This window comes from Anarhichas minor, unplaced genomic scaffold (genome assembly GCF_050575085.1).
Source record: "Anarhichas minor isolate MPS153535 unplaced genomic scaffold, ASM5057508v1 ptg000154l, whole genome shotgun sequence".
Taxonomy (NCBI): Eukaryota; Metazoa; Chordata; class Actinopteri; order Perciformes; family Anarhichadidae; genus Anarhichas; species Anarhichas minor.
This window is the reverse complement of record NW_027466600.1, coordinates 430,947-446,015: the sequence shown is the minus strand read 5'-3', so window position 1 is coordinate 446,015 and position 15,069 is coordinate 430,947. Positions and strand designations below refer to the sequence as shown.

Here is a 15,069-nt window from a genome sequence, read left to right as displayed (position 1 = left end):
TGAGGAGCGTGTTAATCTTAACGATCTGAGGAGCTCGTTAAGGTTAACAATGTGAGGAGCTCGTTAAGGTTAACAATGTGAGGAGCTCGTTAAGGTTAACAATGTGAGGAGCGTGTTAATCTTAACGATCTGAGGAGCTCGTTAAGGTTAACAATGTGAGGAGCTCGTTAAGGTTAACAATGTGAGGAGCTCGTTAAGGTTAACGATGTGAGGAGCGTGTTAATCTTAACAATCTGAGTTCGTTAAGGTTAACGATGTGAGGAGCTTGTTAAGGTAACAATGTGAGGAGCTCGTTAAGGTTAACAATGTGAGGAGCGTGTTAATCTTAACGATCTGAGCTCGTTAAGGTTAACAATGTGAGGAGCTCGTTAAGGTTAACGATGTGAGGAGCTCGTTAAGGTTAACGATGTGAGGAGCTCGTTAAGGTTAACGATGTGAGGAGCTCGTTAAGGTTAAGTTATCAACTGAGAAACTGGATAATAACGATATATAAATACTATACCTCAAAATCTCATTTAGTGAAGCCGAAACCTGCTGTTACCATGGTGACTGTGACCTAATGGTCTCTGTCGCCATGGTGATGGATTCTAGGTCACATTCCAAACCGAGTGTGTGTTTGTGAGTGTCTGTGCCTCGCGTCACGATGACAGACAGCAGACATGGAGACAGACAGCTGACATGGAGACAGACAGGTGTGGTTCATCAGCTGACGATCAACATCCTGAAAGACAAACAAAGAGACAGGACACAGCCCCCTAGTGGATGGGAGGGGTCGTAACATCATGTCATGATATTTGTGATACTCTACGTTGTTTTTTTTACTGAAAATGTAAAAGTATAAAAGATACAACTTGCTCTCTACCACCTGACCAGTCTAATGTGTACTTCACAGTATTGATAACTTTGGGTTCTTCCCAATTATGTCCCATTCCTCCAGTGCTGTAACTGCCTGTCCGAGTCTGTCAAACACGTTCCCTCCTGAAGTACGTCGTGTGACGTAATAACATCTGACTCGGAGGGTCTAGACGTCCACACATCCTGCTCCATCCGTCAGGATCACATAACGCGGCTCTGTAGTGTCATATTATATATTCATATGCTTGAAGAGCAGGTTTTCAACCACAGATCTCTGTAAATGAACCACCGACTCGTTATCTCGTTGAGCGGAAGTAGATCTGAGCTCGTTGAGGTTCTGCGTGGTGTCTCCTCTTGTTTGTTCTGCCATGTTGTGATGTCGTCCGGATCATGTGACGTAGAAACGAGGCAGTGACATCGACAGGTCGGATTTGAGGTCATTTAAAAGGACATTTTAAATAGTTTTTTTCTTTGATTATTTATTAAATGTATCAATACTAGACGCAGGAATATTGATCGGCTATCATGGATAAAATATTGCGATAGATATTTTTGCCACAGAAGGGACAGAATTCATGTAAAATCAGACAGATTATTTTACAACAAAATAGACTTTATTATTATTAATTCTCCACACTAAAGGATTTCTGTCTCGTCCAATCAGAGCGGAGCATCACTTGGGCTGGGCGGCGATGTAGAGCGTCATGAGGCAGTAGAGCGCCCCCCCCCACAGTCAGACTCATGGTGGTCCGATACAGCAGCTTATCCATCAGACCCTTCTTCAGGTGGATCGGCACGCCGTCTGACCTCTGACATCACAGAGACAGGTAGTACGTTGTCACACAGGTCACTTGACTCTGAACACCTGAGACATCACAGACTCACGTGGAACAGTCTCTGCAGGTCGGGGACCTTATTGGCTCCCAAATACTCCACCTGACTTCTTGTTTCAGAGGCCAGTTTGGTCGGAGACGCAAAGATGACGGGAGGACCAACAGGTGGGACACCTGGACGCAGACCCTGAGAGAAAGACAGGTAGAGAGAGAGAGAGAGAGACAGTCAAGTAGAGAGACAAACAGAGAGAGAGACAGGTAGAGATAGAGAGACAGACAAACAGATAAACAAACAGACAGACTGGTAGAGAGAGAGAGCGAGAGACAGTCAAGTAGAGAGACAAACAGAGACAGACAGTCAAGAAGAAGAAGATCTTATTTATTTATATGCATTATTATTACTTTATTTATGAACAGTTTGTCTTTGTGTTTTGGGATCAATTAAAAGTTGTATTATTATGTTGTATTATTATTGAATCTGTAAAGATTCAATAAAGACATAAAACTAAGTATATACTGTAGTATAAATACTGCGTGCTGTAGTTTAAATACTATGTACTTCGTATAAATAGTAAATATAACTAAATATATAAAATTATGTTTACAGCTGCAAAAACAACTTGTCTGTTAAAAAGAAAGAAAGAAGTTAAAACTAAACAACACTGTTCCTGCCTAGTAGTGATGTGACCTTTCGTGTCGAGGCTTCGAAGCCTGTGTCGAGTAATCCAGGGTACTTCTCAAGTCTCTTAATTGCATCCCCGTTTCTCTCACTTGGGTCCTTTCCTTGCATCTTAGTCCCTCCCACCAGGAATGCATGGAGGAAACCATGCGAGGAGAGAGGAAACAACAATTAAGAGACTTGAGAAGTACCCCAGGACGATTTTTGTGAAGCGCGTGCGTATCCAGGCTTGTGTTGATGACGTATGTGGTGACGTTCGAAGCCTCGCGAGCCGGCCGTACCACGTGACTGATTCAGGAAATGGTTCACGGGTCTGGTGTGCGTTTTCGAAATATAAGGGGCAGCGAAACGCAATGGATCCCCTGTCACATTTTGTGTACTTCGGACTTTATTGCACGTTTGTTTGCAAACTATTTGAGCTTCAGTGGAGGTCCAAAGGTACCTGGGTGAACCAAACATTGGAAGATTGGAGAACCCCCTGGAGTATTGGGAAGGACATAAAAATGTGTATCCCAACTTGTATAAACTTGCTGTTGCTATTCTCTGTACCCCAGCTTCATCTGTGCCTGTGAAAGGGTGTTTTCTAAAGCAGGCAAAATAATCTCAAAAAAAAGAAACCGTCTGAAGCTCAGCACTGTGGAAAAGTTATTTAAAATAAATATATATATATTTTACATGTTACATGTTGTCCCTAGTAAGATAAGAACAGTCACAAACCAAGTAACTCAAGCACATTCGGCTGTGGCTCAATGGGTAGAGAGGGTTGTCCGGTAACCACAACTTCAGCTGTTCGATCCTTGACTGCTACATGTTAAGTGCAGAAGTTAAATTTCGAGTATGTTTATATGACAATAAAATTCTAACCCTAACTTTTTTTTTTTTTTTTTACTTTTCACATCACAACCCTGTCCCCAATTTGTTTCCACTTTCCCTTTTGACCCCGCCATTGTATCATAAAGACAGACACCACATTAATAAGTTCATAAGTTATGTATTGGCATCAAACATCATTCAATTCAATGCTTCACACACCAAAGCCATGGTGTCATTATAATCACTCTACCTGTTTTACATTTATTGTCCACTTGATGGCACAGTAGAGCAAATGAAGCACCATGAAGCTTGACACATGAGTGAACCAATTGGATGGAAAGCTTCAATGCTTCATAAAGCTTCATCTCGCCATCACTACTGCTTAGCATTAGCATGAGGAGTTTACAAGGTCACGCGGTGCTCCGGTCTCACCTGTGGCCGGTAAACAGCTGCTGGAGCTCCGGTGAGTCGCTGCGTCACTCCGTTCACTTTGTAGTACATGTCTGACTCAGGTAGCGCACGTGAACGCGACTGAATTACCTGCAACTGGAGACGCACAGCCGGCACTGCTGCTAAATGACGACACTGCGTCGCTGTGTGATGACGTCAGAGCGGCATAGAAGGACCTTGGGCTGAAGGAGGCTGCCCGCGAGCTGCCTGACCGGAATAAAACCAACAATAGGCCGACCATGTACTATGTACTGTAGTACAAATATTGCAGTATAAATAATACGTACTGTAGTATAACTGCTATGTACTGTAGTACAAATACTGTGGCATAAATAGTATTGTAGCGACCCTGTACAGTAACAGCTGGTAGTAGAGGGGTCAGGCTGTCACTTCCCTTTCTCTGGCCAATCACGGGACGCACTGTACACGTTAGTCAAGGTGCGTGCCTGTGATTGGTAGAGCAGAGGGGAGGAGGGGGTTACCTGTTCTGTGTCGGGAGCTAGTAAAGGTTGTGAGACCGGAACCAACGAAGAAGAGTTGTTGTTGAAAAACACTAAAAAAGACCGATAATGTTCGCTGGAGTTGCTCGGCACTATTGTTGACGGTTTGTGTTAATAAACATCTTGCAAGGACTTCACTCTGTCTCCGGCTCGTAAGTGGAACATTACAGTATGTACTGTACAACTACGATGTACTGTAGTACAAATACTGCAGTATAAATAGTACGTATTGTAGTATAACTACTTTGTACTGTAGTACAACTACTGTAGTAGTACGTGGTGTTGTATAACTAAAATAAATACTGCAGTACAATCACTATGTACTGTAGTCTAAATACTGCAGTTTAAACATTCTGTACTGTAGTATAATACTGCTGTATACACACTCTGTATTGTAGTACAAATACTGTAGTATAAATAGTGCATACTGTAGTACAACTACTTTGTACTGTAGTTCAAATACTGCAGTATAAATAGTACGTACTGTAGTACACATCATTTTTCCTAAATTAGGTGAATGGTGAATAAAGTCATGTTAAGCTCAAATGGGTTGGTTGGCACAATGCTTGTAGTCTGCTGGGCCAAAAATGAGGACCTCAGTTTTATTCTGAATTAATTACATTTAATGAAAAGGGAGTAAACACTGCATGGATCACCAGGTTTCAGCGGGTAGCACAGCTGGGTGTCGCCTACAATGGTAGGAGATATTATATTAAGCATACTATAGAAGGGAAAATATAATAGGGCCTAAAATGGAGCCCAGTGGTACTCCACAGGAGCAGGACACACTTTGGATTGTGACAGCTGATCGGTCTTGAAGGGAGGAGGCAAACTACGGTCGGCCAGTCCCTGAAAGTCAACAATATGGTGAAGACGATCCTAGAGGACAAAGTCATCGACTGTGTCGAAGAAGGCAGCCGAGTGATCTACAAGAATTAAAGGTGCATTCAACTAACTCCAATGTAAACACTCAACTAACTCCAATGTAAACACTCAACTAACTCCAATGTAAACATTCAACTAACTCCAATGTAAACACTCAACTAACTCTAATGTAAACATTCAACTAACTCCAATGTAAACACTCAACTAACTAATGTAAACATTCAACTAACTCCAATGTAACTACTCAACTAACTTCAATGTAAACACTCAACTAACTTCAATGTAAACATTCAACTAACTCCAATGTAACTACTCAACTAACTCCAATGTAAACATTCAACTAACTCCAATGTAAACACTCAACTAACTCCAATGTAAACATTCAACTAACTCTAATGTAAACACTCAACTAACTCCAATGGAAACATTCAACTAACTCCAATGTAAACACTCAACTAACTCCAATGTAAACATTCAACTAACTCCAATGTAAACATTCAACTAACTCCAACATAAACACTCAACTAACTCCAATGTAAACACTCAACTAACTCCAATGTAAACATTCAACTAACTCTAATGTAAACATTCAACTAACTTCAATGTAAACACTCAACTAATTCCAATATAAACACTCAACTAACTCCAATGTAAACACTCAACTAACTTGAATGTAAACACTCAACTAACTCGAATGTAACTACTCAACTAACTCCAATGTAAATACTCAACTAACTTCAATGTAAGCAGTATTGATGGATGGTGAGAAACCATGACGTAAAGTGTCCCGTGTGAAACTAAAAGTAAAGTAGAGTCGTTCATCTCGTGAGTCACTTGAGACTTGAGTCACAGTTCTGTGGCTGATTCAGAGTTTATTCACTGTGGAGACAGAAGGAAACATGAAAACAGACATTCTGACTATCAGCACCAGAGATGTGAGTCAGTCTTCAGGGGTCTGAGAAGCAGAACTAACAAGTCTGTTTCACAGAAATCAGTTCATCAATGTAGAATAGTTACTGTTACACAGGAATACACAAGAGCAATATGAAATAACACAGTCAATAAAATTAAGAGATGTTAGATTTTCTTCTACACATGTAACAAATTAATTGACTCATTAGAATTAACCCTCAAAACTACAAGTCGTTAGACAGAAAGTCATATTTTTTGTGGAATGAACCTTTAAAACCACAAGTTGATAGACACAAAGTCGTATTTGGGTGGAAAACAAGCCCAAAAATATCAGGTTAACAAATAACTTTCAATCAATATTCGATACATTCCAGTTTAAATGGATCCCAGTTAGAATGTATTTGTGTTATATTGAAGAGCTCTGGAGTCTCATTGAATGATGGTTCATGAAAAACAGCCTCGCTATGAGGAGCACCTTGACCATTACCACGGTTACCACTGAGCCAGCAGTGTTACTTAATTAATAATTAATTAATAATTAATTCAGACTCCTGAAACACAGAGAACAAGTTCACATGTTGTTGAGTGATTGGCTTAAAATACTACTTAGAAACAGGAATATTTCAAAAATACAACTAATACAGTGGCAATAAGTAGCAGAAATGTTGAAGCAGTAGTAGTAGAAGCAGCAGTATTAGAAGCAGCAGTAGTAGAAGCAGAAGTAGTAGTAGAAGCAGCAGTATTAGAAGCAGCAGTAGTAGAAGCAGCAGCAGTAGTAGAAGCAGCAGTAGTAGAAGCAGAAGTAGTAGAAGCAGCAGCAGTAGTAGAAGCAGCAGTAGTAGAAGCAGAAGTAGTAGTAGTAGAAGTAGTTGAAGTAGAAGTAGTAGAAGTAGTGTAGACGGGAATCCAGGCTGTGACCAAAGACTGCCATTACAGATTTAAAGAATTTAAAAAACAATGACATCATTATATAAAATCACTGAAACATGACAGGTAGATAAGTACATCTCAGGAAGAACACTTTAATGTTTGAAGAACCTTCTACCACATCGGTACAGAAGTAAGTAGAACTCATCATTATCTCCTACTAATAAGGATAAGGAATTAGTTCTGAGTCAGTGTTCACACAACTATTTACAACAATGAGAAATACTGTACAAAAGGAAGCTAAAGGGAAATATTACACAGATGTGATTGGACACCACTAAGATCTCTAATCATTGCAACACTACCAAACTAATGAATACAATAACTTATGAATAAACAGGATGAAAGGCACCAGTTCAGGATCCTTTTTATCACTCTGACTGATGAAGAATGTTTCCTCATCGTGTTCCTTTTCTTTGTGATGTTACTGAAGTATTATATGTACAATAATATTATGTTATAAGTATTATAAGTATAATATATAGCAATATATGTATTATAAGTATAATAATATAAGTATTATAAGAAACAAGAACTGTTTCACCATTTGAAACAATGTTCAGTCAAAGATGAATTTAAAAGAAGAAAAGAATGTTAAAGTTTAACAGATCGTCTGTGTATCTGCTGTATTTCACACCAAAGAAGAAGAAGCGTCTTCACTGAGATAATTCACAGCTACACATCCTCTCTCTGCTGTTGCCGTGGAAACAGTGGTTGTGTCCACCGGCTGCTGGTTGAGTAAGAATTCATGAAAAAATCCGAGTTTATATTATTATATTATTATGCTATGTTATTATATTATTATGTTATTATATTATTATGTTATTATGTTATTATAATATTATTATTATGTTATTATATTATTATGTTATTATGTTATTATATTATTATGTTATTATATTATTATATTATTATTACGTTATTATATTATTATATTATATTATTATGTTATTATATTATTATGTTATTATATTACTATATTATGTTATTATGTTATGTTATTATATTATTATGTTATGTTATTATATTATTATATTATTATGTTATTATGTTATTATATTATTATGTTATTATATTATTATATTATTATTATGTTATTATATTATTACATTATTACGTTATTATGTTATTATGTTATTATATTATTATATATCATGGGGTTCATTTTCTTATTTATACTAATAACTTCTTTAAAAGAAACCAGTGCAATGATGTAATAATTCACGATAATTTTATTAAAACAAATAACCATAAAGATCTTCATCGTATAATCTGATGAATACTTAATGTTATACTTTGAAAATCATCACAAAAACAAGGATCTAAGTTATAATAACTGAATAAATCACATCTATTATTATCTATTAAGCTCCATTGATGATGTTCTGTATAAATATATATATTCAGTTCTGACTTTTACTAAAACAATTTTTTAACAAGTTTTTAACTTTTCTGATCAAGCTTTTCAAATTTGAACAATTCTTTAATAAAAGTCTAAATTGAGAGTTTTCAAAGTAAAGTATTTCACAACCACAGATTGAGCTTCTTTAATAAGTTAAATCTTTTAAAACATTTTTAACTCACTGATCAAAAACTGAAATACGTCTGAACACTTGAAGAGAAAACTTATGTTCACAGTAGTTGATAAACTTAGTTGATGAACTCAGTTGATGAACTCAGTTGATGAACTCAGTTGATGAACTTAGTTGATAAACTTAGTTGATAAACTCTGCTGACAGACTGTTGCAGCAGCGGGTGGAGCGTACCTTGAGCTCGTGGTAACACTGGATGAAGCTGTGGTAAATGAAGGTGATCGGCAGTGCTAGCAGCACAATGCCGCTCACTACGCAGACTCCGCCCAGAACTCGTCCCGCCACCGTCACCGGGTACATGTCTCCGTACCCCACCGTGGTCATGGAGATGATGACCCACCAGCAGGCGGCGGGGATGCTGGCGTAGTCCTCGTTTCCGGCCTCCGGGTCCAGACCGTGCTCCAGCAGCTGAGCCAGCGCGCTGAAGATGGCCATGGCAACGCAGACGAAGACCAGCAGCATCATCATCTCTCGGTAGCAGCGCCGCAGCGTCAGGCCGAGTGTCTGCAGACCGAGGAAGTGACGAGCCAGCTTGATCACCCAGAAGATCCGCATGATGCGGAGGACGCGAAGTGAGACGCCGGCTCGCTGCAGCTGGGAGTTCTCTCCGGTCAGTATCGTCATGGTAACGGAGACGTAGTACGGAGTGATGGCCAGAAGGTCGATGATGTTCAGAGGACGACGGACAAACTCCCATTTATCCACTGACACGAGGAAACGGACAATACACTCCACCGTGAACCAACCGATACACACCGCCTCAATGATCCTACAGAGAGGGGACCAATCAGAGAGAGAGGACCAATCAGAGAGAGAGGACCAATCAGAAAGAGGGGACCAATCAGAGAGACGGGACAAATCAGAGAGAGAGAGGACCAATCAGAGAGAGAGGACCAATCAGAGAGAGGGGACCAATCAGAGAGAGAGGACCAATCAGAGAGAGGACCAATCAGAGAGAGGAACATTCAGAGAGAGGAACATTCAGAGAGTAGAGAGAGGACCAATCAGAGAGAGGAGAGACAACATGGTACAATGGTGTTCTGGATGATCCAATCAGCCCAGTATAGTCTTTGTATTGCTCTTTATTTAAATTAAAATGGAAAAATCCTGTTTTTGCTTTTACTACTCATAATATTAGGAAAGAAGTGTTCTTCAATAAACTATTAAAATCATGTATTTATTAAATAACACTTGAAATGCGTTGCAGATGTGGACTGATGTTTAACGTCTACGTTACAGATCACCTTGGTTGGATGTCCACTGAATCCTTCTCCACTAACATGTGCTGAGTTACAGAAAGTCAGACAAGCTCCACTGCGTCTTCTAAATTGAACTAGTCTGTTATAAATAGCAGTGTGTTTATCCAGTATGATATCTGCATGTGACACACTGAGCAGTGAAGCTGCAAAGAGTTATCTTTGATCAGGATTTGTCCTTGACCTCTCAGATAAAACAAACTTCAAGGACTGCCTTTTTTCACCTACGTAACATTTAATAAATCAGGCACATCCTGTCTCAAAGAGATGCAGAAACATTTGTTCATGCATTTGTTACTTCTAGACTAGATTACTGTGATTCCTTATTATCAGGCTGCTCTAATAAATCTCTTAAATCTCTCCAGTTGATCCAGAATGCTGCAGCTCGTGTACTAACAAGAACTAAGAGAAGAGATCATATTACTGCTGTATTAGCTTCTCTGCACTGGCTCCCTGTAAAATATAGAATAGAATTTAAAATCCTTCTCCTCACCTACAAAGCCCTAATTGGTCGAAAACCATCATATCTTAAGGAGCTTATAGTACCATATTACCCTACTAGAGAGCACCATCATATCTTAAGGAGCTTATAGTACCATATTACCCTACTAGAGAGCACCATCATATCTTAAGGAGCTTATAGTACCATATTACCCTACTAGAGAGCACCATCATATCTTAATGAGCTTATAGTACCATATTATCCTACTAGAGAGCACCATCATATCGTAAGGAGCTTATAGTACCATATTATCTTACTAGAGAGCACCATCATATCTTAAGGAGCCTATAGTACCATATTAACCTACTAGAGAGCACCATCATATCTTAATGAGCTTATAGTACCATATTATCCTACTAGAGAGCACCATCATATCTTAAGGAGCTTATAGTACCATATTAACCTACTAGAGAGCACCATCATATCGTAAGGGGCCTATAGTACCATATTATCTTACTAGAGAGCACCATCATATCTTAAGGAGCCTATAGTACCATATTAACCTACTAGAGAGCACCATCATATCTTAATGAGCTTATAGTACCATATTATCCTACTAGAGAGCACCATCATATCGTAAGGAGCTTATAGTACCATATTATCCTACTAGAGAGCACCATCATATCGTAAGGAGCTTATAGTACCATATTATCCTACTAGAGAGCACCATCATATCTTAAGGAGCCTATAGTACCATATTACCCTACTAGAGAGTTGGTTCAGGTTCATAGTTAGGGCTGGTTCAGGTTCATAGTTGGGGCTGGTTCAGGTTCATAGTTGGGGCTGGTTCAGGTTCATAGTTAGGGCTGGTTCAGGTTCATAGTTAGGGCTGGTTCAGGTTCATAGTTAGGGCTGGTTCCTGGTTCAGGTTTATAGTTAGGGCTAGTTCTGTCACGGGACATAATGAGGACTCAGGAGCAGACAGTCAGGTGAAGTGGAAAAAGGTTTAATGCACAAACCAAAAAACAAACAGGGAATCCAAGGACAAGACGGAACAGGCAGACTGGGAAACCGGTGAACAGGACGAGCAACACGGGCGGGTAGATAGGGAAAAAACAATGACCTGGCAGTGAGTGAGTGAAAGACAGGGGTTTAAATAGTGACTAGAACAGGTGAGGAGAGTTGTGCTGATGAGGGAGTGCTTGATTACAGATAAGGGACAGGTGAAGGGAGTTTGGACTGGTGCTGAGGGAGTGACTGAGTTGAAGAGTGAGGAGCTACCGAAAAACACACGCAGAACACATAAGGCAAAAGCCTGATTGTGACAAGTTCAGGTTTATAGTTAGGGCTGGTTCAGGTTTATAGTTTGGGCTGGTTCAGGTTTATAGTTAGTGCTGGTTCAGGTTTATAGTTAGTGCTGGTTCAGGTTTATAGTTAGTGCTGGTTCAGGTTTATAGTTAGTGCTGGTTCAGGTTTATAGTTAGTGCTGGTTCAGGTTTATAGGTAGGGCTGGTATCATATCGTTTCGTATCGTATAATTTGTTTTCGTATCATATCGTAGGATTGAGTCGTCTTGAGAATAGAGAGATGCACCCCCCTAATATATACTGGTATAAGGTCTATGTCCTCAGGTGGTCTCTGACATGTCCTACCTATGCTGGTCCAGGGTCTCAGCGGTTTTCCAGTCCGGTAAGGTGCTTGCACACAGCATCACCATGGAGATGACCACAAACAGCATTGAAACAGAGGCGAGGATTTGAGCCACTAGTGAGGACGTGGGCTCCTCGAACGTCCTCCTTATCCTCTCCAGCCAGCAGCTCCGGGGCTCCTCGGGGCTCCGTGGTCTCTCCTCCGGGAAAAAGTGGACGAAGCAGTCGGACATGCGGTCATCGAGGCGTCGCTGGCAGCACGGCTGCAGGTCGGAGCTCTCCAGACCCCAGTATAACATCTCGTTATAGAAGGACAGCTCGCACATGTGCGGCACAAAGCGCAGCTTCCCATGCTGCACATACAGCATAATGAAGCTGAACGCCTCCGAGTGCCGGTCGAAGAAAAACTCGTTCCTATCGCGGTCATAGTCGTCACAGAGCTCTAGCAGCTCGCTCTCTGACATGCAGCGATGCAGCTGGCTGAGTCTCCTGAGAGGGAGGCGCTTCATCAGATCCACCGGGAAGGAAAACGTGCGACCTCCGACGTTCAGGGTGCAGAGTCGGCTTCCAAACTTCATCTTCTGTTGGTTTAGAATCACAGACTGTTTATAAACTTCATCTTCTGTTGGTTTAGAATCACAGACTGTTTATAAACGTCATCTTCTGTTGGTTTAGAATCACAGACTGTTTATAAACTTCATCTTCTGTTGGTTTAGAATCACAGACTGTTTATAAACTTCATCTTCTGTTGGTTTAGAATCACAGACTGTTTATAAACTTCGTCTTCTGTTGGTTTAGAATCAGACTGTTTATAAACTTCATCTTCTGTTGGTTTAGAATCACAGACAGTTTAGAAGCAGCTTTTTAACAGAAGTTTATAAACAAACCTTTTAAAGAAACTAAATTTCCAATTAAAAATGTCGCTGTTTCCAGACTTGTCATTTTTCTTCAAATCTGCTTCCAGACTCCATCTTCTGTCTCCAACAGAAGCCGTTCCATTAAATCAGTTTCCCGCTTTCATCTTCTTAAAAATGAATTGTTCTCATCTGTGCTTGAATGAAATAAACATTTTGTCAGTAACCGACAACATGTGTTACATCTGTTTTAATCACCTAATGATATCATTCCATCTCCATTATTATATATTTTCTAGGTAACCATTAGAAATATTGTCCTGTGCTAAAACAAACAAATGTGTTTAGAAAATGTACTGTCGATTTAAAATCTCATTTTTAAAACTCACCAGTGTCCGTGTTGAACATGAAGCTCTTCTTCTCTCCTTTAAATGAAACGATATCTGTATTAAAGTCAGAATAAATCACATCAGTGGATCCTGCTTGACTTCTGGTTTGTTTCCTCTCGTCGTTGAGACTGAAGCAGCCGCCTCCTCCTCCTCCTCCTCGTAGAGGAGGATCAGTCGATGATTCAAGCAGCAGTAAGTCTGAGTGTATCTGAACCTCCACAAACTCCTCAGTATCTGACAGACTGAAGAGAGCTGCTCCATTTCACCAAGTCCTCTTTATTGTTTCTCTTCCTCCTCCGATCTGATGACCTCCATTACAGATTTGAACGTATATTTCATGTTTCATTGAACATCAAAAGCAGACATGAATAACGTGTTATTATTTTATTAATAACATGTCGTGGTTGAAGTGAGGAGGTGGCTCCCCCTGCTCGATGATTCCGTCAACTGGAGCTCATTTAATGTTGATGGAATATTTCCTGCTGGAGGATATTTCTAACTGTTCAGAGACATTGATGAGGAGTCTGTAGACATTGGCAGGCATTGTGTGTGGGAACATCTACTATCAAACACAATACATCAAAGGTGAGTATAATACAGCTGAACAAACACAAAGTGCGGGGCTGCAACGCAAACAGGATGGAGCAGTTCGTCAGGAATGTGTTGCAACCCTCAGGATCCCCGGCGTAACGTTCGGGCTCCCCCACCCGGGGCTCCGAGACCGCCGTAGATGCTGCTGGACCCATTCCCGACTAAACCGGAGCAAGTTGCGGCGAAGCAGCCACGTTGGCCGGAGCTGTGGCTGCCGTGAGTTGTCGTACCTGGTCTATCAACGTGGTGAGAACCTGGTTCTGATTCGCCAGGTCTTAGCGAACCTCGGCAGTGTTGGTGGCCTGTTACGGGTGTAGTTAGGACCCAGGAGCAGTACGACAAGACCAGGACTGGTATGATTTGAGTTCTTTATTTGCAATGCACGACAGGCAGAATATTCTCTGGAAGAATCAACGACAGGTTTCTCGGGGTCAAGGACAGAAGGGCTGAGTAAGTTACCAGGGCAGAGGCAAGGCGAGGTAGTCCGGGACAGGCAGGGTCGGCAACAGGGAATCAGTCCATGGGTGAGTGCGGGAAAGTTGAGCATGAAAGCAAAGAACAATCTGGCAGTAAGTGTGTCTGAGGCAGGGGTTTAAATAGTGAAGAGGCAGAGTGAGCAGGTGAGAGTGATGAGCTGATGAGGTGAGTGTGACTGGCAGGTGCACTGAATGAACTAATTAGGTGAGTGAAAGGTGGAAAAAGCTAGATAGAAGTGACAGAGCTGTGACAATCTGAGGTTTTTATTTATTTTTTAAAATTCATTATACTATATTGATCCCTTTAATTTAGCCTCTTAATCTCGGAGCCGATTTTTGGGTCTCTGAGCGAAAAAGCATAGCCCTACAAAACTGACCATAGTTCTGTAACTACAAGGTCGATTTTAATAATTTTTGTTGATATAATCAGATCACAACACCTGTGACATAGTTTAGATAGGTAATATTGTGTATATGTTGCTGGTTAATATCGTAAAATAAGACATTACACAGCTGAAATTGAAAATATTCAGATTCGCCTGGAAAAAATGCACTTTCATTGATAAAAGGTTATTGAAATAATGCAGCTAGCTCCCTAAAACTTTCCCAAGTCATAGTATAACTGATCAGTAGTTATTAAATAAAGGTTAAAGTGGAATAAAGTGGAATAAAGTGAAGAATAAGAGGCTTTAGTATAAAGCGGTCAAGCGAGGTCATCATTTTCGAACCAGCTGTTGCAGCTCTTACATTGTACTTTTATACACTATATAACTATATATTTCACTTTCTTTATCACTCATATGATTCAATACATCCAAATACAGATAATAGGAATCATATTCATATTCATAACATCATCAGAGCCAGTTTTGGCTGTCATCTGTAGGATTTTCTCAGTTCATGTGTGTGTATGTGGCTGGATCTCAGCCTATCCTCGGTCGATTTCAAAAAAATAACCCCTCCTTC

General features: G+C 40.2%; 1 protein-coding gene and 1 pseudogene across 1 annotated transcript; both read right to left on the bottom strand.

Moving 5' to 3' along the window:
• Positions 1-1,447: 1,447 nt before the first annotated feature.
• LOC142943715 (cytochrome c oxidase subunit 7A2-like, mitochondrial) lies at positions 1,448-3,822 on the bottom strand (annotated as a pseudogene).
• Positions 3,823-8,275: 4,453 nt separating this feature from the next.
• On the bottom strand, positions 8,276-12,696 carry LOC142943705 (voltage-gated potassium channel regulatory subunit KCNG3-like). The gene is made up of 2 exons (XM_076085368.1): positions 11,816-12,696; positions 8,276-9,276 (listed from the first exon to the last, which is right to left on the bottom strand). The coding sequence occupies exons 1-2, from the start codon at positions 12,369-12,371 to the stop codon at positions 8,570-8,572; spliced, it is 1,263 nt and encodes a 420-aa protein (XP_075941483.1). The 5' UTR covers positions 12,372-12,696; the 3' UTR covers positions 8,276-8,569.
• Between the last annotated feature and the right edge of the window lie 2,373 nt (positions 12,697-15,069).

Coding starts and splice junctions, on each gene's coding strand:
- LOC142943705 (XM_076085368.1), bottom strand. CDS start 12,371: ATGAAGTTTGGAAGCCGACTCTGCACCCTGAACGTCGGAGGTCGCACG. Junction 9,277..11,815: donor ACCGGACTGGAAAACCGCTG/AGACCCTGGACC, acceptor ATTGGTCCCCTC/TTTCTGATTGGTCCTCTCTC.